Source organism: Poromitra crassiceps, assembly GCF_964638095.1.
Source record: "Poromitra crassiceps genome assembly, chromosome: 3".
In the NCBI taxonomy this organism is placed as follows: domain Eukaryota; kingdom Metazoa; phylum Chordata; class Actinopteri; order Beryciformes; family Melamphaidae; genus Poromitra; species Poromitra crassiceps.
In genome coordinates, this window is record NC_139625.1 from 44,440,574 (window position 1) to 44,466,314 (window position 25,741).

Genomic DNA, 25,741 nt, shown 5'->3' on the forward strand with positions numbered 1-25,741 from the left:
TTCAAATACTGAGGATTATTCCTATTTCTTTTAGGGTAACGTGCCCCATGGCTATCTCCTCTCTGTTCTGTCTGAGTGTTTTCATTGTCCTCTAATTTTTCAATTTGAGGCTCCTGGCTCTCTTCTGGACTCTGTTCAGGCATCTTGGCTTTTGGCATGGGGGTTACATATTCCATCCCATGTAGGTCATCATCGATCATTTCTGGGGTTGTCTGAGTTTGGCGTTCAACCCCACTTTTTGTAACAAACTTAACTAGCCTGTGTTTAAGCACCTTCCCAGCAGCGCCGCGGGAAGTAGGGGTGCTGCAGGTGCTGCAGCACCCCCTAGAATTTTTTCCCCCCCAATTTTTTTTTTTTTTTTTACAAATGTAATTAAAAATATTTTGCAGTGCACTATGTTCATTTCTTGTTTAAGAATGTTTCGGGAAATGAAAATGTAGCCTATTTAAATAGAATTATCAACAATAACAATCAAGGAAGTTACATGCTTGTAGGCTAGAGAAGAAGAAGAAGCGCGCATGCACGCACATGTTGTGTTGAACCAACCAACAACCAATACGAATTGTTTAATCTGGCAATAAAGAAATGTGAACTTGACATGCTATTTTAATAGCCTACTCAAAAATGCACCTCCCACTATACAGCAAAGAGAGGAGTCAATGTTTATTGATATATGCCATTCAGATCAGAATAATTAGTCTAGTCATTAAGTTTGCTGATAATATTTCTATCATGTTAAGTCTGTGTCATGTTAACTGGTGTATTCAGAGCAAATAGGGAGATATAGAGCATTATCATCATGCTATATATCTCCCTCTTTGCTCTGAATGAGTGAGAAAAGGAGAAAATACAGAATAATTACATCACAACAGTATCCTAATGTTAATTTATAATGAGATATTCCTCTAAATATGGCAAAAAGAGAGTCACTTCCTCCCAGCACCCCCTGCTTAAAATGACTTCCAGCGGCCCTGCTTCCCAGTGTCTGGGTAGTAGACTAGGTATGATGGGCTATTCTTATCATAGCCTACAAAAATCCCCTTTTCACACCGTGAGTCTAATTTTTTCTTGTCTTGTTTGTATGCATAACACACTGATCCAAACACTCTCATCTTTGACACATCAGGCTTTTTCCCCGTCAGCATGTAGTATGCAGTCTGCTTCACACGCCTATTATAGCACCTGTTGCGGTTTACTGCAGCAGTCATCACAGCATATGTCCACAACCCAAGGTAAGTTGCTCTCAATTAACATGCATCTTGCCATTTCAAACAACGTTCTCCAATTTCTCTCAGCAGTCCCATTTTGATGGGGCGAGTAAGGTGCTGAGGTCTCATGTCTTATGGCATTTTTACTGAGTAAAGACTGAAAATCCTGTCCTGTAAATTCAGTGCCATTATCAGATCTTATACACTTGATTTTCCCATAGGGGGCAGTGTCAGCTATGAACTTTTCAGTAGCTTTGGCAGTATCACTCTTTGTTTTCAGAAAATACACATATATTACACCTGAGTAATCATCAGTAAATGCCAGAGTATACCTGAACCCATCTTTTGCCTCTTGCTCTATGGGGCCGCACAAGTCAGTGTGAACTAGGTCAAGTGCTGCTTTTGCCCTGGCATCAGGGGGAGCGTACCTATGTTCCCCGGGTCCTATATTCCCCGTTTTTGTGGGACCGGGGAACATAAAACCCTTCCTAACCTCCCCCAGACCCTAACCCAAAACCTAACCTCTCCCACCCCTCACGCCTAAACCTAAGGTCGGCATTGCGGGTGGTCGGCATAGCGGATAGACACCCCAAATGTTACGGAGAGTGTTAAAAACGGGGAACATAGGACCCGGGGAACATAGGACCCGGGGAACATAGGGATGACCCCGCATCAGGTTCTCTGTTCCTACTCTGAGCAAATTTACCTTGTGTACACACTTCACAGTTTAGTTTAGACTTATCAATCTTTCCTTTGATTTTCATTCCTTCTACTACATTTTCCAACTTTGACACGTCCTCATAATTACAGTGACCTAGTATTTCGTGCCAGGTTTGTATATCATAACATCCATGACACCCATCATCAACTTGTTCTTCATCTACAGTGTTCTAATAGTAGAGTCTGTTGTACTCTTTGATATCAAACCTGGTACCATCCTTGTGGGTGAGGTGGTTGTGTCCGTCCCTAAAGTTGACTTCAGCTCCGTTGGCCGTCGCTGCTTTAACCGAGAAAATGTCCTGTGGATATGAAGGAATATACAGCGCATCCTTCAGTGTTGTCTTCACTCTGCGCCCCTCGCTGTCCAGCAAGCAAACCTCCGCTTCACCTCTCTTCAGCACGACACCGCTTGTTTTCGTCCCGTCAGCCAATTCCAAGAGGTGTGTCTCTGGCTGGAAGTCGTCATCAAACTTCTTAAACCTCCCGATGTCGGTTATCATGTGTGACGTTGCGCCTGTATCCACCATCAGACCTTTCTGTGTTAATCACTGACCTGACAGTCATCAATTTTGAAAGCAAAAGTGTGATCCTCTGCATCCACTGCTTGTTTCACGTTGTCTCGTCTTCTCCGCCTGCATGTTGCATCTTTGTGAGTGGAGCTCTGACAAAAACTGCACCACTTCTCTGTGTTTGACGTTCGCGACCAGTAACGTTGCATTCACGGGCTTTGTGTCCCTTTTGGCCGCAGTTGAAGCAGGTTATCTCCGATGTCTTTTCTCTCTCTCTTCCCCTCATTCTCACTGTTGAGCTGCTTGTCTTCATCACGTTGTCATCATTCGGGTTGCCATTAAACTTTTCCGTGCTTTCATAACTTCTCAGCTTGGTCTTGAACTCAGCAAAAGTTATTGTCTCATCACCCTGCGTTATGTGGATGGAAAACGGCTTATATGATTCGGGCAAGCCTTTCAGAATCATGGCAATTAACAGTCCGTTGCTAAGAGCCTCGTCTGCATTTGTCAGCGCAGTTATTGTCAAGGTATTTGGTATTCTGATTGACATAGTTGTTAACCAATCAGAGACATAGGATATGCAGCTAGGCTGTGATGTCATAGCAGTGCGCCAGCAAGGTTGGCAGAGAACACAAACAGTCGTCATACTGTACTCATGTTGTTCAGACGTAAATAAACCCGCTCATTCTACAAATAAGCTGTGTCGGAGTACAAGTCTATTTGACATGGTGTCAGAAGTCGTCTAAGAGAGACACACGAACCGGCGCTATGGCGAAGTTTAACCCGCCGGAAAACTTCAACTTTGAGAAGCCCAGCGACTGGCAGACCTGGCGTCAGAGATTCACGAGGTACCGGTCGGCTGCTAAGCTAAATAAAGAGGAAGGCGAAGTCCAAGTGAGCACCCTTATCTACGCCATGGGCAATGAAGCTGAAAATATCTTCAAGTCATTCGCCTTTGAGGAGGAGGAAGAAGGGGATTATGAAACTGTGCTAAGGAAATTTGACAGCTACTTCATACCGAAGAGAAACACGATACACGAGAGAGCGTGTTTCTACCAACGTGTGCAGAAGCCGGGGGAAATAGCGGAGTCATTTATTAGAGCACTATATGAACTGAGCGAGAACTGTGACTTTGGGGAGAAAAAAAATGAGCACATCAGAGACAGACTGGTGGTCGGAATTAGAGACAAAGAGCTCTCGAGAAGACTACAGCTCATGTCCGACCTCACCTTGGAGACTGCAGTACAAATGGTGAGGCAAGCGGAGGACGTCGCACAGCAGATCAGCCAGCAGGAGCAACAGGCAGCAGCCCAGGTGCAGGAGCTGACGTACAGGCGACCATCGAAGAGAGGTGGGAGACAACCAACTAAAGGGAGGAGTGGCGGATGGGAACAAGACCACTCAGAGGATTCGTGCCGAAAATGCGGTAAAGAGAGACACAAATTCCCAGCCAAATGTCCAGCACAGGATTCGGAGTGCAGGAAGTGTGGGAAAAAGGGTCATTGGGAGAGGAAATGTTTTTCTAAAGCAGTGAGAGAGGTCACTTATGCTAGTTCAGACACAGATGACAGCTTTTATCTAGGTAAAGCCGGTCAGAGCAGCGCTGAACGTTGGACAGAACTGATAAACATAGGAAACACTCCAGTTAGATTCAGGATTGATACTGGAGCAGATGTTACGTTAATGAACCAGGAAACATTTGAAGCACTTAGTCCAAAGAGAGAGCTAGTGACGTACGGTGGACCCATAGACAGCCCAGGAGGTGCACTAAAAATAGTGGGACAGTTCACTGCTAGCTCACTACATAAACAGAGAAAGTTTATATTTAACATAGTGGTAGCAAGAGGGCCTACGGTAAACAACCTGTTAGGCAGGGAGACAGCAGTGGAGATGGGTCTGGTAAAAAGAGTAGACCAGGCAAGTGCAGCACCCAGACAGAAGGGGGCACTTAAAACAGACCCAGTCAGGATCCAGCTAAAAGAGAAAGCTGAACCATATGCTGTCTACGCAGCCAGAAGAGTCCCTCTACCACTTATGCCTAAGGTAAAGACAGAGTTGAAGCGTATGGAGGAGGAGGGCATTATAGAGAGAGTCACACAGCCAACAGACTGGTGTGCACCTATGGTGCCAGTCATGAAACCAACGGGCGCAGTCAGAATCTGCGTAGGACTGCAAAGGCTAAATGAAAACATCAAAAGAGAGACATATCAAATGCCAACGACAGAGGAGACACTGGCTAAGCTGTCAGGGTCCACTGTCTTCACATGTCTTGATGCTGCTTCAGGCTTTTGGCAGATACCGTTACATGAGGACAGCTGCCTCCTAACCACTTTCATTACTCCTGTTGGGAGGTTTTGCTTCAAGCGCCTACCCTTCGGGATAAATATCGCTCCAGAGATATTACAGCGCAAAATGAACGAGCTGCTGGAGGGATTAGAAGGAGTGGCCGTGTATATGGATGACGTGATCGTTCATGGGAAGGACATGGCCGAACACGACACAAACCTGCAGAGTACGCTGCAGAGAATGGAGCAGGCTGGCCTCAAACTCAATAAGGAGAAATGTGTGTACAGACAATCAGAGCTACGGTTCCTGGGCCACATAGTGGACGCCAGTGGAATAAAAGTGGACCCTGGTAAAGTGAACGCCGTCAGCGAGCTACAGGAGCCCACAGATGTGCGCGAGCTGAAACGTGCACTAGGCATGATTGTTTACATGAGTAAATTCATACCGGACTTGGCAACAACAGCAAGTCCCCTGTATGACCTGCTGAAGGGAGAAACAGCCTGGACATGGGATCAGGCACAGCGACAAGCATTTCAAAGACTCAAAGAAGCCCTCAGCACCTCACCCGTTCTGGCTCACTATGACCCACAGAAAGAGACAGCTGTCTCTGCAGATGCGAGCAGTTACGGGATAGGGGCCGTTCTTTTGCAGTTAAACGTGACAGCTGGAAACCGGTCACCTATGCTTCAAGGAAGCTGACAGATGCAGAAACCAGGTACGCACAAATAGAGAAGGAATGTTTAGCAGGAGTATGGGCCTGTGAGCGGTTCCAAAAATACCTGGTAGGCATGGACAGATTCCGTCTCATCACAGATCATAAGCCTCTGGTACCGCTGATAAACAGTAAGGACCTGGATATGGTACCAGTGAGATGCCAAAGGCTCCTAATGCGGCTAATGCGATTTAATGCCAAGGCAGAATACGCACCAGGGAAAACACTAGTCATAGCCGACGCCTTGTCACGCAGCCCTGTGGATGATAGAGACAACACAACAGAGACTGTAGTTGCATGTCACGTCGATGCTGTCTTTCACAGTTGGCCAATCTCACAGCACAAACTGGACGGGATACGGGCTGCTACACAGAGGGATGAGCAGCTGCAGAGCATACTTAAACTGGTCAAAGATGGATGGCCAGATCGAGTGAGTAGTGTCCCATACAGTGCAAAAGACTACTACACAGTGAAAGACTCATTGTCAACATGTGAGGGCCTCATCACACTAGGCTGTCGCATTGTGATTCCACAGTCAATGAGACAGGAGATCGTGGAGCGCATCCACGATGGACATCAAAGCCTGTCAAAGTGCAGAGAGCGGGCAAAGGAAACGGTGTGGTGGCCTAACATATCAGCAGATATTAAACGCTGCGTGGAAACATGTCCCTTCTGCCAGGAAAACAAACGGACACAGCGCAAAGAGCCACTACAGCCCACACCTCTGCCTGAACGACCATGGCAGAAGGTAGCCACAGACATCTGTGAGTATAAAGGCAAGCAGTATATTGTGATATCAGACTATTACTCCCGTTACCTGGAAATCTTGCACATGCCAACGACCACAACAGGTCAGGTTGTGAAGCTACTGAAGGCAACATTTGCAAGGTTTGGCATCCCTGACCAAATAGTCAGTGATAATGGACCACAGTATACGAGTGAGACCTGGAAGGAGTTTTGCAGACAGAATGACATTGTGCATATTACATCCAGCCCCCACAACCCGCAAGGCAACGAGCACGCGGAGCGGGCTGTTCAAATCGCAAAACACATCCTTAAACAAGAAGATCCACTATTAGCATTGATGTGCTACAGAGCAACACCAACGACCTCTACTGGTGTAAGCCCAGCAGAGCTGCTCATGGGACGAAAAATCAAAACCACACTCCCTTCCCTCAAGAGGAATCTGGTCCCTAAGTGGCCGGATAGAGCTCTTATAAGACGCAGAGATGCGGAGGCTAAACAACAGCAGGCGTTCTACTTCAACAGGAGACATGGAGTAAGGGACTTGCCACTGCTACGACCAGGAGACCAAATTCTGCTGAAGTTGGATGAGGACAAAGCGTGGAAAGGGCCTGCGTCTGTGATCCGGGAGAGTTGCACTCAGCGCTCGTACCAAGTGAACTCACCAAGGGGAGGAGAGGTGAGAAGGAACAGGAGACACCTACAGATTGTGCCTCCTGTAGCAACAACAGCAAACACAGAGACTGTGAAAGAGACCACAGAGCCAACGGGGACAGAAACACAAGGCTCTGGTCAGAGACTGAGGGAAAGTGTGGGGCTCAACCAAAACACACCTGAGGGTCAGAGGGTAACAAGGTCTGGTAGAGTGTGTAAACCGGTAATAAGAATGGATATGTAATATCTGACAAAAGAGTCATGTTGTGAAAAAAAAAAAAAAAAGGGGGAAGTAAATGGAACAGTGACTCATATTGTTTGGAATAGTAAAAGCTAAAAGAAACCAGAAGTGTTATTGTTATCTCGGGGAAAGAGTTAAACAACTGGTTATTGGACATTCAGCTCAAGTCATTGAATGGGATGTATGTTGTTTATGATGCGGGATGTTAGAAGGTAAAAGTAAGACATTCCTGTTATATATGTCAAGTTATACCAAAAGAGTTATTGAAACCCTGTGATCCGGAGGGATGAGAATTTGAAGGGGAGATGTCAAGGTATTTGGTATTCTGATTGACATAGTTGTTAACCAATCAGAGACATAGGATATGCAGCTAGGCTGTGATGTCATAGCAGTGCGCCAGCAAGGTTGGCAGAGAACACAAACAGTCGTCATACTGTACTCATGTTGTTCAGACGTAAATAAACCCGCTCGTTCTACAAATAAGCTGTGTCGGAGTACAAGTCTATTTGACAGTTATAGCCGTTTCTGCACGAATGATGTATTCAGTGACGGTCTCATTTGCAGCTTTCTGGAGAGATGTTAGCTCTGTGTAGAGGCTAATCACACGTGGCTTCCCTTTACCTGCGTAGTGGTCTCTCAATATCGCCAGCGCCTTCCTTCCATCGTCGGCGGCTTCTCTCATAATTAAGGAGAGACTTTTGTCGTCCAAAATCTGTATCAATTCCGCATATGCATCTTCATTTTTCTTTAAATCTTCAGCGGCTCTTAAAGGGATAGTTTGGTTTGTTTGAAGTGGGGTCCTATCAGCTAGTAAGATACACTAACTTAATTAGGTACAGTGTTCAGGAGGCTGGGCGCATTGTGGAACGAAACCGCGCACTCAGCGCAGCACCCAAATCAGCCGTTTCTCTGTAAGTATGGGGGTCAACAACTAAAACGTAATTTAGCCACCTAAAACAATGCCCACCTAAACAAATCGATAGCTGTGTACATGCACGCTCTGTTTTGACAATTTTCAACGCTTTACTTTTCCGCCAAACAGCAGTTTCATTCGGCACTGCTTTTTCTCCCAACCGTACAACTACCGTATTCCTCCGCTAAAAGCCAGCACAGAGCACAGAGCCGTGGTTTACAAAACAGGAAGGCTTAGAAGAGCGATAAAACACTGACTTACTTTAGAGACAACAAGTCACCTGGCCTCTCTGGTCTGGGACGTTTTCCACAATTTATCCTGGGAATGGTGAAAAAGGTCTGCAGGGCACCCAGGCATTTAGGCAGCAGGCGCATCTCTCTGCCTGTTCACTCTCTGCAAAAGTTCCTCTTCTGTATTCTCTCTGGTTCATAATTGTATCCTCTTGTCACCAAGGTGAATGGCATATCATCCTCGCTATCAAAATCACTCATATTTTCGTTCGTGTATTCTATTTGTTGTGTCTTCACTAACAAACCGAGAGAAATAAAATGGGGACTGCCCCCTAGTCCGATACCTCACGAGTCCGATACCTCACGAGTCCGACACCTCATGGTTTTGGGTTAGGGTCTGGGGGAGGTTAGGTTTAGGCGTGGGGGTGGGAGAGGTTAGGTTTTGGGTTAGGGTCTGGGGGAGGTTAGGTTTAGGCGTGGGGGTGGGAGAGGTTAGGTTTTGGGTTAGGGTCTGGGGGAAGTTAGCCTCTTTTTTCGGACCCACCAATAAAATACCCCCAAATAACTGCGGAGTAATCCAGTGCTGCGGCTCTGTGCAGGCTTTTAGCGGAGGAATACGGTAGTTGTACGGTTGGGAGAAAAAGCAGTGCCGAATGAAACTGCTGTTTTGCGGAAAAGTAAAGCGCTGAAAACGTTCAAAGATATCGATTTGTTTAGGTGGGCGTTGTTTTAGGTGCTAAATTACGTTTTAGTTGTTGACCCCCAGGACTTACAGAGAAAAAGCTGGTGAGGCTGCTGCTCTGGGTGCCGGATCTCGTTCGACGCTGCGCCCCGCTTCAAGACCACTGTACCTAATTAAGTTAGTGTATCTTACTAGCTGATAGGACCCCACTTCAAACAAACCGAACTATCCCTTTAAGGCAACAGCGTCCTCATCATCGTCATCGTCATCTAGCTCGTTTAGTATCGTCTCTTTAAGACCTAGCAAACGCAGATGACCTAAAAACTTTATTTCCCATAATTCGTAATTCTTCTCATCTCCATCGAAGCATAGCCTATACCATCGGCTTCCACCTTCCCTTCTGGGCCCATAACCTGTTGGTGTTCCCATTGTGAGGGCAGGAATACCGGCTCAATAGACTCTCATTTCACGGAGGAAAAACACACGTGCTGCTCTTGGCATCATGAAGCCGGAAAGAGAAAGACTTTATTTGCGCATGCTCATTTATAGACAACAGGTGAACATGCTGATGCCAATAGTGACGTCAGTATAAGAGCACATATACATAATGTTGGCCTACCTACTAGCCAATATGTTAACAGTTATCACGTTTGTTGAATGTCAATGCGACTCATTGTGCCTGTGCCATAATTGTATAGTACTCCGCTTCACAGCTGCTCTAATCAACAAAAGAAACACCAGCCAAGTTACATTGAATGTCATTCACAAAGCACAGCTACCGACAGCGCAAAGATGGATTTATTTCCTAACATAACTAACATGCCATCACCAGACTCTTATTTCACTGGCTGTACAATAAATGAAAACGTGCAAATCAATGTGTATGATAAAAAGTAGGCAGCCTGCAGTTAATTAGGCTACATTTTCGGCAACTGGTAGCGGAAAGCTGAGGGGATTTTTGTTGGCGGAGGAATAAATAGAGAAATCATATATTTTCTCAGCTTTTTGTCATTTTTTTATCAGCTTTGTTTAATAGAACTGTTGTATAAAAGCAATATCACACTCGAGGTCGTGCTGTTGTTGTCTAATATCATCATATTAGCCAACAACATCACTCCCTCTCGTGTGATATTGTTTTTATATATATATATATATATATATATATATATATATATATATATATATATATATATATATATATATATATATATATATTGTGTGTATATATATATACTGTATATATATATATAGACTTGACTGGCGGGCCGTATTCGGCACGCGGGCCGCCAGTTGAATAGCCGTGCGATAGAGTGACACAGAAGTCACAAATGGTAACCTAATAAACTGCTCCAGATTGGATTAGCGAATAAAAACCCAGTAAAACAACATAAAAAAGACCTGAGCACAATTGGGACTTCACTTGAGGAAATGCATAGCAGATAGTTGTCTTCAATTATTCGATGTGGGAGACAGTGATTAATAGGCTATTTGCGACATTAGTAGCGGGCACTTATGTTTTTAGCAAATTGTTATCACGTTTGTTGAATGTCAATGCGACTCATTGTGCCTGTGCTATAAGGCTGTATAGTATTGGGCTAGTTCAATGCTCCTATTGCCTACCATTGTCTTCCATAGCGAAGGGGGGCTGTGTCATCACCTGAATTGCGTTTCTCCACTTTACACGGCAATAGTAAGGGGCAGCGTTATCAAGAATTCCACTCTTGGACCTGTTTTAATTTTTTTGCGTTTTCACCCCCCAATAACGCAGTCACCGTGTAAAAGGAAGGCACTAACGCTAAAAAAGTTTGCCGTTTTCTGCAGGGAGCGTCGTCGTGTAAACAGGGCCTTAGTCTACCTTGGCTCGCTGGTGGTCTCTGTTGTCAGTCTGACGCTCCCAGGGAGAAATACAACACTTGTTGTTTCCTGGTGATCAATTTTCTTGGTGTAGATGAGTAACTTCCTCTAGGTCCACAGGGCTCCGCCTGGTGGTCTGTCAGATAATTGTTTTTTTTGTGTTTTGTTTTTTAACAGACAACAGTTTTTACATACACATTAACCCTGAGCAGTTGCCGGATTGGGCCGATTTTCGGAAAAATTAGATATTTGGGAAACATCACAATTTTGAACATTTACTTTCAGAGGCTGCAGCAGGCTCATTTTTAAAGCCAGAGTGAAGTTTCTGGTATCATATGAAACTAGAAGACTTAAAACAGCTACGAGCAAGATTTTCGATTGTTATTAAACAGTCTAAATTTAATATCAATGCATCACATCTTACCTCTAATAGTAGACGAGACCAACGCAGAGTAGTCTCGCTTGAACCCCGAGTGAATCGGCCAGTGTTAGTCTCTCTGTGGCCAGGGCAGATCAGGAAGTGAAATGAAACGGTTTGCAGCAGCCACTTCGGCCATAACCACAAAATAACTTCCAAAAAACCTGTTGGAATATAACGAGAGATGTTCGCGAGAGTATGCATGGGTTCTCCTTGTTTATGGTATGTTGCTAGGCAGCGCGAACGGGGGAATGCAGGCAGCTGCGTTTCACTTCCGGGTTTCATTTCCGGGTTTAGCCGGTCCGGCAGTAAGGAGAGAGAGAGAGAGAGCCCCCTGTTGACGCTAGTTTAGACAGACACAGACTTAAGAGAGCAATCTCCGATTCACACGGCTTTGGTCTCAGCTACTATTATAGGTAAGATGTGATGCATCAATATTGTAATTATACTATAATATACGATATACGATATAATTATACGATAATAACAATCGAAAATCTTGCTCGTAGCTGCTTTAAGGAATGGATTTGTACCAACCATGTCATGCTAGCTTGTCAGGAAGATAGCTAAATAACACTCAAAATTTTGGCTAAATTTTGGCGAGGGAAAACAGCTTTTTCAAAGGGGTCCTTTTTTCACAGCCTAATGTTGGCAGGTGTGTGTGTGTGTGTGTGTCTGTGTGTGTGTGTGTGTGTGTGTGTGTGTGTGTGTTCATTTTGAACCAGCTAGTAGCCTTATATTGTTATTTAGTTAATCTGCTGCTATTGCATGGTTAAATCAGCTAATTTTATTTTATGGGGGGGATATACGCAGTGGAAGTGGTCCCTGGGAAATTTGGTTTGGTACGTAGTGGTACTTGGTCGGAAAGGTTTGGGAACCCCTGCTCTAGACCTAACCGTATTTTCAAAATAAAGGTTGTATGTTGCATGCATTTCTGATCACCAATATCATTATTATTATTTTTAGGGCTTGCACGGGCGTTACGTTTCTGATTTTTTGCTGTTCATCTGTCATTAACGTGATGAATTAGGTGGTTAATTCTGAACAATGCTGTTCATGCTACATACCAAATTAATCGTCTGAATCTTGCGCATCGAACCATGTCTTTTTTCGGATCAGATCAACACAGCGGAAGTTATAGCCGTCTTTGTACAAAGACAAAGACAACATTTCAGATTATTTGGCTTTTTCAAATTGCTTTTTCAAATGGCTTTTTGGAAATCCGCCTAGGTATCTCCCTACAAAAACCACTGCCAAATACTCATGTTTGGTATTTTTTTTTGTATTTTTTTGAATGGACGTCCTGTGTCGTGTCTCCAGTTAGCCTCCTAGGTTTATTATTGTACCAGTAAACAATACAACATTGTGTCAGAAGTTTAATAACTCGCGAAGTGGGTTCGGCGCCGCTTTTCGGAGAAGAAGAAAAGTGTCGGCTTGGTCGAAGTTGCGCGAGCCAGTAGCGGGGACAGTCAAAGTTAGCAGAGCTAGCTAGCCACGCTAGCTGATAGCCGCGGCAACATGAACCAGTTTCAAGTCACCCCACCGGAGAAATTCACGTTTAAAGCTGAAGATTGGACAAAGTGGATTAAACGTTTTGACAGATTTCGCATCGCGTCTGGTTTGGAAATACAGGCGGACGAAAATCAGGTCAATGCACTAATCTACACAATGGGAGAGGAAGCCGAGGACATTTTGGTTTCTTTACACCTCAGCGCTGAAGAAGCGAGTGAGTACGAGACTGTCAAAGGAAAGTTAAATACTCATTTCATAGCTCGCAGGAACGTGATATTTGAAAGAGCCAAGTTTAACCAGCGACAGCAGGAGACAGGCGAGACGGCCGACTGCTTCATCACTGCGCTGCATTGCCTAGCAGAGCATTGCGGCTACGGGGCTCTGCATGACGAAATGGTAAGGGACAGGCTTGTGGTGGGTCTGAGAGATAAACGTTTGTCAGAACAACTGCAAATGGACCCCGAACTGACACTTGAAAAAGCGGTCACCAGAGCTAAACAAAGCGAGCAGGTGAAAAAGCAACAAGAAATGCTAAAGTCTAACTTTAAAGGAGACATTTCAAACACGCAGCTTGACAGCGTGCGCTCACAGCAGCATGGCGGCGCAAGATCAAAGCAAGCTAAACCACAGCCATTCAGACACAGTAGTCAGACGTTCAAGAAAACACATGACAGACATAAGATGTGGGGACACAAGAGGGCACAGCCTGGAACAATGTCCAGCGAGGGATGTGATGTGCAACCTGTGCAGAAAAAAAGGACATTATGCTAGAGTGTGTAAGACTAAAAAAATGCATGAAGTGAATGTTGCCACAGTCTCCGAGGACACTGAAGAATCCTATGAGGTCGCGTTCCTGGGCTCAGTGACAACTGATGCGGGGGACAGTCCCTGGATGACAGAAATAAAAATGGACAATTACAAAACAGTGTTCAAAATTGACACAGGAGCAGATGTGTCAGCAGTCCCGGAAGCGCTGTACGCACAGGGCCAGTTCAGCAGACTGGAGAAGGCAACAAAGATCCTGAAGGGGCCTGGAAGAGGTCCTCTCAGTGTCAAAGGCAAGTTTACTGCCACTCTGAGCAAGAGAGACAAATCTACGAGAGAGGACATCTATGTCGTAGAGGGGCTGAGCACACCGCTGCTAAGCAGGCCAGCTGCCACAGCATTGCAGCTGATTGCCAGGCTAGATGATGTCAGCCTGGACTGCAAAGAAGCGATAAAACAGGAGTTTCCAAAGCTGTTCTCTGGACTAGGAAAAATGGAGGGTGAGTACACCATTGTACTGCAGCCGGAAGCTACCCCATTTTCCATAACAACGCCCAGGCGTATCTCCCTCCCGCTCCTACCAAGGATTAAAGAGGAGCTGAACCGCATGGAGCAGCAAGGTGTTATTTCAAAGGTGGAGGAGCCCACAGAGTGGTGTGCGCCCATGGTGGTGGTGCCCAAGCGCACAGGCAGGGGGGTGAGAATATGCACCGATCTCACCGAGCTGAATAAATCAGTAAAGAGAGAAACACATCCACTCCCCACAGTGGAAAACACACTAGGACAGCTCGCTGGAGCCAAAGTGTTTTCAAAGCTAGACGCCAATGCTGGATTCTGGCAGATACCACTCGCCAAGGAGTCTTCTCTGCTAACAACATTCATCACTCCGTTTGGGCGGTATTGCTACAACCGTCTGTGCTTCGGCATCTCATCCGCGCCAGAACATTTTCAGAAACGCATGCAGCAGACGCTGGAGGGCTTAGAAGGTGTTCTGTGTCAGATGGACGACGTGCTCATCTGGGGAGCCACTCAGATGGAGCATGACGAGAGGCTGCGGAGAGCACTGACACGCCTGCAGGAGGCAGGAGTGACCCTCAATGACAAGTGTGAGTTCTCAAAGAGCAGGATGAAATTCCTGGGGCAGATCATTGAGGCGTCGGGGGTCAGCCCAGACCCTGACAAGGTAATCGCTGTGAGAGCCATGAAAGAGCCCGATAACGTCAGTGAAGTGAGAAGCTTTCTGGGGATGACAAATCACCTCGGGAAATTCCTTCCTCACCTAGCCACAAAGACACGCCCACTCAGAGATCTACTGAAAAAGTCAAACGGGTGGACCTGGGCATCGGAACAACAGCGAGCCTTCGACAAAATTAAACAAGAACTGACTACACATCCAGGGTTGGCTCTATATGATCCAAATGTAGAGACGCTAGTGTCTGCCGACGCGTCCTCATATGGGTTGGGCGCTGTTCTCCTCCAGCGGCAAGAAAATGCAGAGTGGAGACCGGTGGCGTATGCGTCGAGGGCGCTCACCAACACCGAACAGCGATACGCCCAGATTGAGAAGGAGGCACTGGCCTCCACATGGGCCTGTGAGAGGTTCGCAGAGTTCCTCATCGGGAAAAGCTTCCGTATTGAGACAGACCACAAACCTCTAGTTCCACTGCTGGGCTCGAGGCACCTCGATGAACTCCCACCGCGCATCCAACGCCTACGCATGCGCCTAATGAGATTCAGCTATACAATATCTCATGTGCCCGGCAAGGACATTGCGACGGCGGATGTGCTGTCCAGAGCACCTGTGAACAGCACAGCAGAGGGGTTGTCAGAGGAGGAGATCAACCTGTATGCTGACTCTGTCATGGCAAGTCTGCCAGCGACCGAGAAGAGGCTCAGGGAAATACAAACACATCAGGACAATGACGACATACTGCGACAGCTGAAGCAGTACTGTGCAGAAGGATGGCCAGACAAGTTTTCAATTGGAAGAGCGTTCCAGCCCTATCTGCCATTCTCAATGGATCTCACAGTTCAGGATGGTTTGCTGCTCTTCGGCTGCAGACTCGTCATTCCAGCATCACTCAGAGCCGACATACTGAACAAGCTGCACGAGGGTCATCTCGGCATAACCAAGTGCAGGGAAAGAGCAAAACAATCAGTGTGGTGGCCTGGCCTCAACAAAGAGCTGACAAAAATGATAGAGAACTGTGACACATGTGCAAGAGAGAGAACAAACTTCAGAGAAACGATGCTACCCACTGAGTTTCCATCAAGGGCGTGGTCTACAGTAGGAGCAGATCTGTTCCAGATAGACAACAAACAGTATTTAGTCATCGTGGACTATTACTCCAGATACTTCGAAGTCGCCAAACTGACCTCGACATCATCAGAAGCTGTGATTGAGCACTTCAAGTCTATCTTTGCTCGTCACGGGATACCAGAAGTGGTCAGATCCGACAACGGGCCACAGTTTGCGTCTGAATCCTTCACAAAGTTTGCACGTGATTGGGACTTTAGCCATGTGACTTCAAGTCCACACTTTCCGCAGAGCAACGGGGAGGCAGAGCGGGCTGTAAGGACAATCAAGAGTCTCCTTAAGAAGTCCAGTGATCCTTATCTAGCCCTCATGGCCTACCGCTCTGCTCCTCTGGCTAATGGACACAGTCCCACTGAGCTACTCATGGGGAGAAAGATCCTCACCAGGGTTCCTGTCATCCCCTCCCAGCTCAAACCAGCATGCACAGACACAGAGAACCTGGAAAGGTCAGAGCAAATGTACAGACAAAAACAACAGCGGAACTACAACCGTCGACACAGAGCACATGACCTGCCACGCCTGCAACCTGCCGATCATGTGTGGGTCAAAGACATGCATCTGAGAGGCACAGTCGTGTCTACCGCAGGGACACCAAGGTCCTATGTCGTCGAGACGCCCAGAGGCACCCTGCGGCGGAACCGTTTCCACCTTTCACCGACCTCTGTGGCGCCTGAGACATCCACTGAGACACTCACCAACGTCCCAGACCCTGAGACATCACGGGAGAACACCGTTCCTGCTGCAGTGAGTACACCTGTCACACCTGAAGTCCAGCACGACTCCAGCCAACAGACTCCAGTGTGTGAGAGACGCTATCCTGCACGAACCAGGGGTACACCAGGGTACCTTAAGGACTTTGTGAGATGAACACACACACTGAGTGATTGACATCGGGGCAGAATACTCCCCTCACTCAGATGAAGGGTTTGGGTAGTCCACCCCATCCCTTATCCACCTATAACACACTCTCAAAAAAAAAAAAAAAAAAAAAAAAAAAGAGAGACTATGGTGGTGTTATATAAAATAAGAAAAAGAAATAAAAACAGAAAAAAGAGAAATGTTGTAAAAAAAAAAAAAAAAAAAAAAAAGATTGTGTTGATGTTCACTATGATGCAGTGTTTACAGAAGCTAAGTTGTGAAAATGTTTCATGCAATTGGTTTTACGGGTAAGCTAATAAGCAAGTGGAAGCCATACACTAAGCATTATTATGTTGTTGATAGCAATGTCATGGTTGGTTGATAACTAAAATAATATTTGAATGCCTGAACTGTTTAAGGTACAGCCATGCTAAAAAAAAGAGTTCTCCTATAGTTGTTGCTATGATAACTCATTGTTTACAAGAAGCAACATTATTTAGAAAGGGGGATGTAGTGATGGGTTCACGTACGTCAGCTAGGAACCATCGTATACGTGTTGTTGCACGGGGGACCAATAAACAAGTTACACAGTAAACTGAATGGACGTCCTGTGTCGTGTCTCCAGTTAGCCTCCTAGGTTTATTATTGTACCAGTAAACAATACAACAGACATCAGTGCGCTCGATCCTGGAGTCCTGCTGTCCAGTCCAGTGTACAAAGCAAAATAAAGTATCTCCTTTGTGATGGCCATCAACATAAACGCTTGATCAATATAAAGGCGCGCGATACTAACGCTAGACGCTTGTTTTATGTCCATTTTCCGTAGATATTGACCTATGATATTGACATGTATGTCACGGCCCGGCCACATCTACGCGTCGTTTGACGCTGGCTGACGCTGCTGCCCATCCACTTTGTATTGGAACATGCTGCTCGACGCCTCGCGAAGCATGCTGGGAGACCAGACGACGCGTAGCAGGCTTGTGAAGCGACAGCGGGCAACAGAGGGGGCGGGGTGGAGTTTGACAAAGTACAAAGCTAGCCAATTGAGCTCGTCCTAGGACCCACTCTACCCTTCCTGTCCTCTTCCACTTCCTCTCTACCACCAATTTTCAAAGAAGCAAAGTAAATCTAGCAGCAGCTAGCTCCCAAGCTAGCTGCTGCTTCCAGATTTCCACGCCCACCAAGCGTCGAGCGTCAATACTGCCAAGCATCAGCCCGCGTCAAACGACGCGTAGATGCCCCTGGGCCTTGAGTTTGACACGTGCTGTAAAGCATTACTCAAAATTTTGTTAATGTTACAATAAGGATTTTATTTTGAAAGCCATAAAGCAGAAGACCAACTTTTACATTGTGGCTGACTTGATGCTTGTGCACTAAATGTTGATGCATTATGTCTATCTGACGTTTCAGAACCAAACTCCACAGCTCCAGTAAGAGAGAGGAGAGCCAATTAAGCTGAACGAGCCATGACTTTGTTTAAAAACAATGGTGATTCTATTGCTCAGAGCAGCTAAAAAAAATGAAGAAATTAACCTGAAATGTTCATTTTATTTTTTTGGAACTGTGAACTTAGTTCCAAATTCAAATTTGTGAACTATGGACATGAACTAGTTCATTTTAATCTGTGTGAGCTGAACTTTGAGCTAGCTCTTGTGAAGTGTGAACTTGCATAACACTGTTTTCATTATGATTAGTAGCAGCAGTAGAAGTAATAGTAGTTACTACTACTTTGAATGTAGTTAATTGTAAGTTGTGCTAATGTAGTAGTTATCAGAAAAATTAGCACTTGAGCATACATCAGCGTGATGTCCAACAACCCCAGACATCTGTGGAGAGGACTCCATGCTGCCACAGACTTCAAAGGGGTGAAACAGCAAACCCCAAGCACATCACCCACCCTGCCGGACGAACTCAACGCGTTCTATGCTAGGTTCGACCCCTCTGCCAGAGCGCCCACCCCCCACCTCCTCCCCACTGACCATCAGCATAGGAGCGCCCCAGGGGTGCGTCTCCAGCCCCTTCTGGTACGACCTCTACACCCACGACTGCGTGGCGACTCAAACTTCGAACACCATCGTGAAGTTTGCAGACGACACAGCAGTCATGGGGCTGATCTCCAGGAGCGATGAGACGGCCTACAGAGGAGGTGGGGGCCCTGGAACAATGGTGCCAGGACAACCACCTATCTCTAAACGTCTCCAAGACCAAGGAGATCATTGTAGACTACAGGAGGGGGGGGGGGGGCGCACACCCCCCAATCACCATCAACGGCACAGTGATGGAAAGGGTGGACAGCTTCAAGTACCTGGGAGTCAACATCCACCAGGACCTGACATGGGGCAGCCACACCGCCACTGTTGTCAAAAAGGCCCAACAGCGACTACACAGACTCAGGCGCCTGAAGAAATTTGGGCTAAGGCCAAAAATCCACAGGGACTTCTACAGAGGCACCATTGAAAGCCTGCTGACTGGCTGCTTCACCACCTGGTACGGGAACTGTACCACCATGGACCGCAGGGCGCTAAGAAGAGTGAGGCGCGCGGCCCAGCACGTAACAGGATGTGAGCTGCCAGAACTGCAGGAACTGTACAACCAGCGGTGCCTCAGGAGGTCCCTGAAGATCCTCAAGGACACAAACCACCCCCACAACAGCCTGTTCTCCCTGTTACCCTCAGGGAGGAGATACAGGGTCCCAAAAGCACGCACAAATCGCTTGAGGGACAGTTTCTTCCCGCAGGCCATGAGACTCCTTAACATACACAAATAAACTCCCAACAATCATGTAGTAGCTGTACTATAGCTGCCATTACGTATGTTTAATTGTATGTTTAATTAGGTCTGTGCTATTTGCACCTGTGCAAACAGAATGTTAATTATGTTTAATTATGTTTAAAGTATGTCCATGCCATTTGCATCTATGTGCAGTGAATATGTCACTGTCTTTGACTTGTCTTATTGCTTTACTGCCTTATTGTTGTTGCTTCTCTTGTTTTCCTGCACCTATATGCCCTGTTATTTTGCACTATGTTGTAACGGAGTCTACAGCACAAGAATTTCACACCTGATACTTGAGACTACGGAGTGACAATAAAAATCTTGAATCTTGAATCTTGAGTGATAAGAACTACTTAAAATGACTGAAACCATTTTTGGGGAAACATTTATTTGATGTGTACTTTGATTGTTTAGTTTGGCTCGTGTCCCATCCGCTAACATGGAGGGGGCAGGACTTATGATATATACTGCAGCCACTCACCAGAACACTTTTGGGGAGCTGCCATGACGTCCACATTTTATACAATCAATGATCATGCAACAGACCAAGCAAGCCGCTGGTCAAAAATTAATTAATTCGACTTCATCTCAAACTATCCTATTGGCCAGTAGATTGACTTGGTTACTGATGTTAGGTGGCAGATGGACTCATGGGAAATGATGTTCCTTCAGGAAGGAGAAGCTGCAGGAAGCCCACCAGCTCCAGCTGTTTAAAGCCAACCAGCGCCTCCTGCTGGAGTGGAGTGTGAAACAGAGCAGCGAGATGGGAGAGAAGGGCCTTGCCAAGACCCGGACCGAGGCAGACCGGCTCATAGTGGAGCATCAAGACTGGAAGGTGAGCTATAATATAAGATTAACTTTACCCATCCAAGAGGAGACACTGGGCCATCACAGCAGCAAAGGATAGAGGTGTGTGTAAGTAAGTAAGTACGTTTTATTTGACAATTTTTTAAAGCACACATAATACTGCTTCACAGAAGACAGACATTATGAAAACAAAAAAAAAAACTGCTGAGGATAAAAACACAACAAAGCCACAGGCTTATTTCCATTGTGGTCCTCTGGGGGAAAAGGAAAGGGGGATGGCTGACAGGATTGTCAGGTGCAAATACAATACTTATGACTCACAATACATAAATACAAACCTACATATAGCAATTAACATAAAGTACATAGTTATAAAATACAATATACAATCTCGCCCTGATACAGTGCTGATACAGTACCTACCTATTCTAAGAGAGTGGATGCCAACCATTTTATAATTAATTTATCATTTTAAAACTGCTCTGTGCCTCAATAAGCTTCAGTGATGCGGGAACTTTGTTCCATTCAATGGCAGCAGAGTACAGAAAAGTGTTCTTACCTACTAGAGTCCTATATTTGAAAAGTCTGATATTAGTTGTGCTGCCTCTGGTGGCATAGCTGTGGATGTCCCTAAAACGGTAAAAAGTAGTTGTAAAGATATTTGGGAACTGCATTGTGTATGATTTTATGGGTAAGTCCTAATTTAATTTGGATGATTCTTTTTTGAACTGGGAGCCAGTTTAGCTGTTGGAAATGTGCTGGGCCAAGGTGGGTCCTGGGAGGCAGCTTTAACACTAGAGCTGGGTATTGGTTCAAATTTCAAGAATCGATTCGATTCCGATTCACAAGGTTGCGAATCGATTAATTTCGATTCGATTCCGATTTGATCAATTTCAATATTGATTTGGTTAGTGATACCAAAACGTGTTTTTTGAGCTGTACCCTGAATTACATGACTGTCCAGTTATGTAACACAGGGGTTCCCAACCAGCCAAGTAGATACATGGGAAAAAAAGTTGCAGACCTGTTGTCAATTTTAATGGTTTTAGTTACACATATATTTACTCACCAGGTGGTGACAAAGGGTAAATAACAGCCTTTTCATCTGTCAATAAACACACTTTCACAATTATGCACAGTGATTTGATTTCAGCCTATATCATTTCTAAAAGTAGATATTAATGATCAAACATTTCCATTCATGTAGCCTACAGTATTTGTTTGTTTCAAGTACAAACATACATAAACATCAACTTGAAACTATGTTTCAACTACCACACACAGCATATTTTAGCCTGTTTATTAATTTTTTTTTATTTTTTTATAAAAGAAAATCGATCTCTGGACATATGAATCGATAATCAAGGATTAAAATAAAAATCGATTAAAAATCGGAGAATCGATTTTTTGAACCCAGCCCTATTTAACACCACCCTGGCTAATTTATTTTGGGCAGTCTGAAGTTTATTCTTCAAACACTGCGCTGTGCTGGTAAACCAGGAGGTGGCAGCATAGTCAAAATGGCATTGTACCAATGCTCCCGCCAATGTTCTAAGTGTGGGGGTTTCCAACAGAACAGATTTTCTGGACAAAAATTTAGTTTTTTGTCAGATTTTTTTAATGGCTTTATTGGCCATGGCATCCTCAGCTAGGTGTTTCTCCAGAATACACCCTAAATAATTTACTGAATCCTTACCTGCAATAATAATCTCACCTACCTTTATGTTCAAATCAGGGGCCCTACCTAGCTTAATTCTGGAACCAAATAATATGGCCTCAGTTTTTCCTAGGTGAAGAGACAGCTTGTTATCAGACCACCAGATACCAACATTAAGAAGCTCATCCCCCAGACACCAGAATAGCTGAATCGTCAGCATAAAGAAACAGGTCAGAAGAGCAGGCATTTTTCAAATCATTGAAAAAAAAAGAGAGGCCCCAAAACACTCCCTTGAGGGACCCCAAAGCAGGTGGCTTTGGCTTTGGAGAATGTCCCATTCAGGTGTAGTTGTAGGTCTGAGAACAAAGATTAACAAGGTACAAAAGGCAACATTCCCAAGGGTCTGGAAAATCCTTGAAAGTTTGTGGATTTGAGGAAAATACAAGGCCTTAAAGGTTTTGAAAATGAATGGATAACCTTGAAATTAACCTTGAATTCAACATGCCTCAGCTCTCTCCATCCTAGGCTCAATTGTTCTATCCTGAGGAAAACCCTGGGAGGGACATCTGCAGTTTTTGGGAATATCTCAGTCCAAAACATCTGAAGAACATCTGAACATCCTTGCACTTCACCAAACAATTCCTTAACAATGGGACCCTGCTGATCTTGAAACTCTGTATTTGCAGACAGAGATAGATGCCCGTGGAGAGCGTATGGACTCAGTTCGGGACTTCGGTCTGGGTCTGGTCCACTCAGGTCACAGTGCCAAGGCAGAGATCCAGAAGGCTTTGGGCCAGCTGGAGGAGGCCAAGACTGGGCTGGACCGAGCCTGGCTGAACCGCAAGACCATGCTGGAGCAAGCCTGCACCCTGCAGGTGACCAGGAACTTAAAGGAACTTAGATGAAGTGATGCCCAAAGGGAAACTGGGTGTAGAATAGAGTAGCCTACCACAGGAATGAGTCATACGACCTGCCTAAGACCCTGATGTTAGCACTTCTGGTTCCCTCATCTCAAAGTCAATGGGATTTGTGTTAAATGCTAATGTTAAATAAGGTCTCTCGTTAACAAAAGTTGAGCAAACGGCAAACTTTGTGTTCAACAAGATAATCTTCACAAATGAGGACCACTTTTGTGATCTTTTTAGGCGTAACTGTGATTTTTTTTTATCAGAAAATGCTTCCAAAATCATAAAAGTGGTCCTCATTTGTGAAGATTATCTTGCTGAACACAAAGTTTGCAGTTTCATAAACTGTTGTTAACCACAGACCTTATTTCAGGCATTTGACCCAAATCCCCATACAAAAATCCCATTGACTTCCTGTTGAGGGAACTAGGAAGTGCCTTTCTTCTGGGTTGGCTCAAGCTGTGTTCACACAGAGTTATTTATTTTTCGCTGTGTCGCTTGATTCAACCCTTTGGAATCGCTCTGTCGCTCATCGCTCATCAACAGGCACACGAATTGACGGACATGTGGGGGCTAACGTTACGCAATGTCATGATGGTTGTCCACTACGAGCCACCATATATGTTTACAAGCTAAGCCTATCAGCGTGCTCCTAACGCGAGCTACATACCGGTAGTACAGACTTCACTTCATGTCAGCTGTCAGCCTGTCAATGCGGTTTGTTGCCACACAATAAACCAGCGGTTTGTTCCAAGCCAGTGTGATCCTTGACTCGCTCTCACACGGCAGCCAATCAGCGTTGAACAGCGAGCGACTGATGCCAGCGTATTTTCGCTCGAGTTGGGATATTTCATCTGGGGCGACGAGCGTATTTTCTCCCTATCGCTCTGTCTCTGACGCTCGGACGCCCAGCGATTTTTCTCCTGGGCGAATATACGCTCAATTGCTCGTTTGCATTGACTTTGTATGTAAACTCGATGCCAGCGAAAAACTTTAATCGGTCGGTGTGAACACAGCTTTACAAAAATATGTCATCTCAGTACTCTATAGAGTGAGTTGCTTATACAATACATAGAAATGCAGCAAATAGACAATTATACATGGTCTCCTCTGTCCTGTATAGTGAGTTGCTTATACAACATATAGAAATGCAGCAAATAGAAAAATATACATGGTCTCCACTCTCCTCTGTCCTGTAGGTCTTCCTGGGCTCTGTCGAGCAGAGTGAGAGTTGGCTCAGCAACAAGGAAGCCTTCCTGGCCAATCAGGACCTGGGGGTGAGAACCATTGGGCTACCAATTGGGCTACCAATCTGGAAATCTGATTTTATTTACACAATAGCTGAATTTAGGCAAATTTGCACTTTGTAACTAAAGGATCTCCTGAATGGGACCAATTGTGCATTTTGTGAGGTAACATTAGTCAACAATATCGCCAATATCAGGAGACAGAGATGGTGATGTCAAACACTTTCTTGCATCTCAATCTCACACCTATTTGGACTTGGACTTGTCATGCTCTCAGCCACTACTGGACTCTAAAAATTAAAATATGGGGGATTTGATTGATGTTTGCTTTATTTCCCCCCAACATTACAAACATTTTATGGGATTTCACCCTGTCTATGTAATCAAAGTTCTCTGTGTTGATTAGTCATTTCTGATATATTAATTAGTTAGATGTTGTTTTTATGCCTCCGCATTATGCATTAGGCATTATGGATCCAGGTTGTCCGTACGTCCGTCCGATGTTCGTTAATGCAATATCTGAGGAACGCCTTCACGGAATTTAATCAAATTTGCCTCAAACATTGACTTAGACAGGATGATCTGGTTAGATTTTGGTCGTCAAAGGTCAAAGGTCAAGGTCACTGTGACCTCTCGAACACCATTTTCAAGCTTGTTAACGCGATATCTCAGGAATGCCTTAACGGAATTGCATCAAATTTGCCGCAAACATCGACTTAGACTCAAGGATGATCTGATTAGATTTTGGTGGTCAAAGGTCAAAGGTCAAGGTCACTGTGACCTCTCAAACGCCATTTTCAAGCTTGTTAACGCGATATCTCAGGAATGCCTTGACGGAATTTCATCAAATTTGCCTCAACCATCGCCTTGGACTCAAGCATGAACTGATTAGATTTTGGTGGTCAAAGGCCAAGGTCACTGTGACCTCTCGAACACCATTTTCAAGCTTGTTAATGCGATATCTCAGGAATGCCTTGATGGAGTTTCATCAAATTTGCCTCAAACATGGACTTGGACTCGAGGATGAACTGATTCGGTTTTCATGGTCAAAGGTCAAGGTCACTGTGACCTCACGAATGCCATTCCCAAGTTTGTTAAAGTGATATCTCAATAACGGCTTGATGGAATTTCTTCCAATTTGGCTCAAATGTCGACTTGGGCGCAAGGATGAACAGATTACATTTTGGTGATCAAAGGTCAAGGTCACTGTGACCTCACACACCCAATTTCCAAGCTCTGTAACGCAACATCTCAGGAGCGCCTTCACGGAATTTCTTCCAATTTGCCTCAAATGGCGATTTGGACTCAAGAATGAACTAATGGCGGAGGCATAAATCCGCGGTGCGGTCGTTCTAGTTTTATATTTTGTTTTACAGTTTTCAGAACATGAAATCAGAACATAAACATAAAAACAAAAACAGGCTCATACTCAGGAAAAAGGAAAAACATACTACATTGTCAGAATAATGACTCGGCTACCAGCAGCATAGTGTGCTCATGTGCTTATGAGAGATGTTTTGCATAGGATCACATGCAAGGGGTCCATGAGAGGTCAGCTGGGCGAGTCACTCGTCACCCCTGACTACGTCAAAGTAGGCCAGAAACGGGTCCCAAATAGTGGAAAACTTCCCAAGTGAGTTGGTCCTCAGGAACCTGAATCTCTCCATGCGCACAACTGAGACCATGTCCATCAGTCACAACTGAAAGGAAGGAGGAGAGGGAGA

The 25,741-nt window shown here is 45.2% G+C and overlaps 1 protein-coding gene across 1 annotated transcript in view; it reads left to right on the plus strand.

Moving 5' to 3' along the window:
• The window catches only part of sptbn5 (spectrin, beta, non-erythrocytic 5), a gene marked incomplete at both ends in the record, with an annotated part of 320,085 nt that overhangs the window by 213,417 nt on the left and 80,927 nt on the right, over positions 1-25,741 (plus strand). Inside the window, 3 exons of the mRNA XM_083633035.1 lie at positions 20,074-20,236; positions 22,552-22,740; positions 23,970-24,047. Coding sequence (XP_083489161.1) covers positions 20,074-20,236; positions 22,552-22,740; positions 23,970-24,047 — 430 coding nt within the window. The remainder of the gene's footprint in view (positions 1-20,073; positions 20,237-22,551; positions 22,741-23,969; positions 24,048-25,741) is intronic.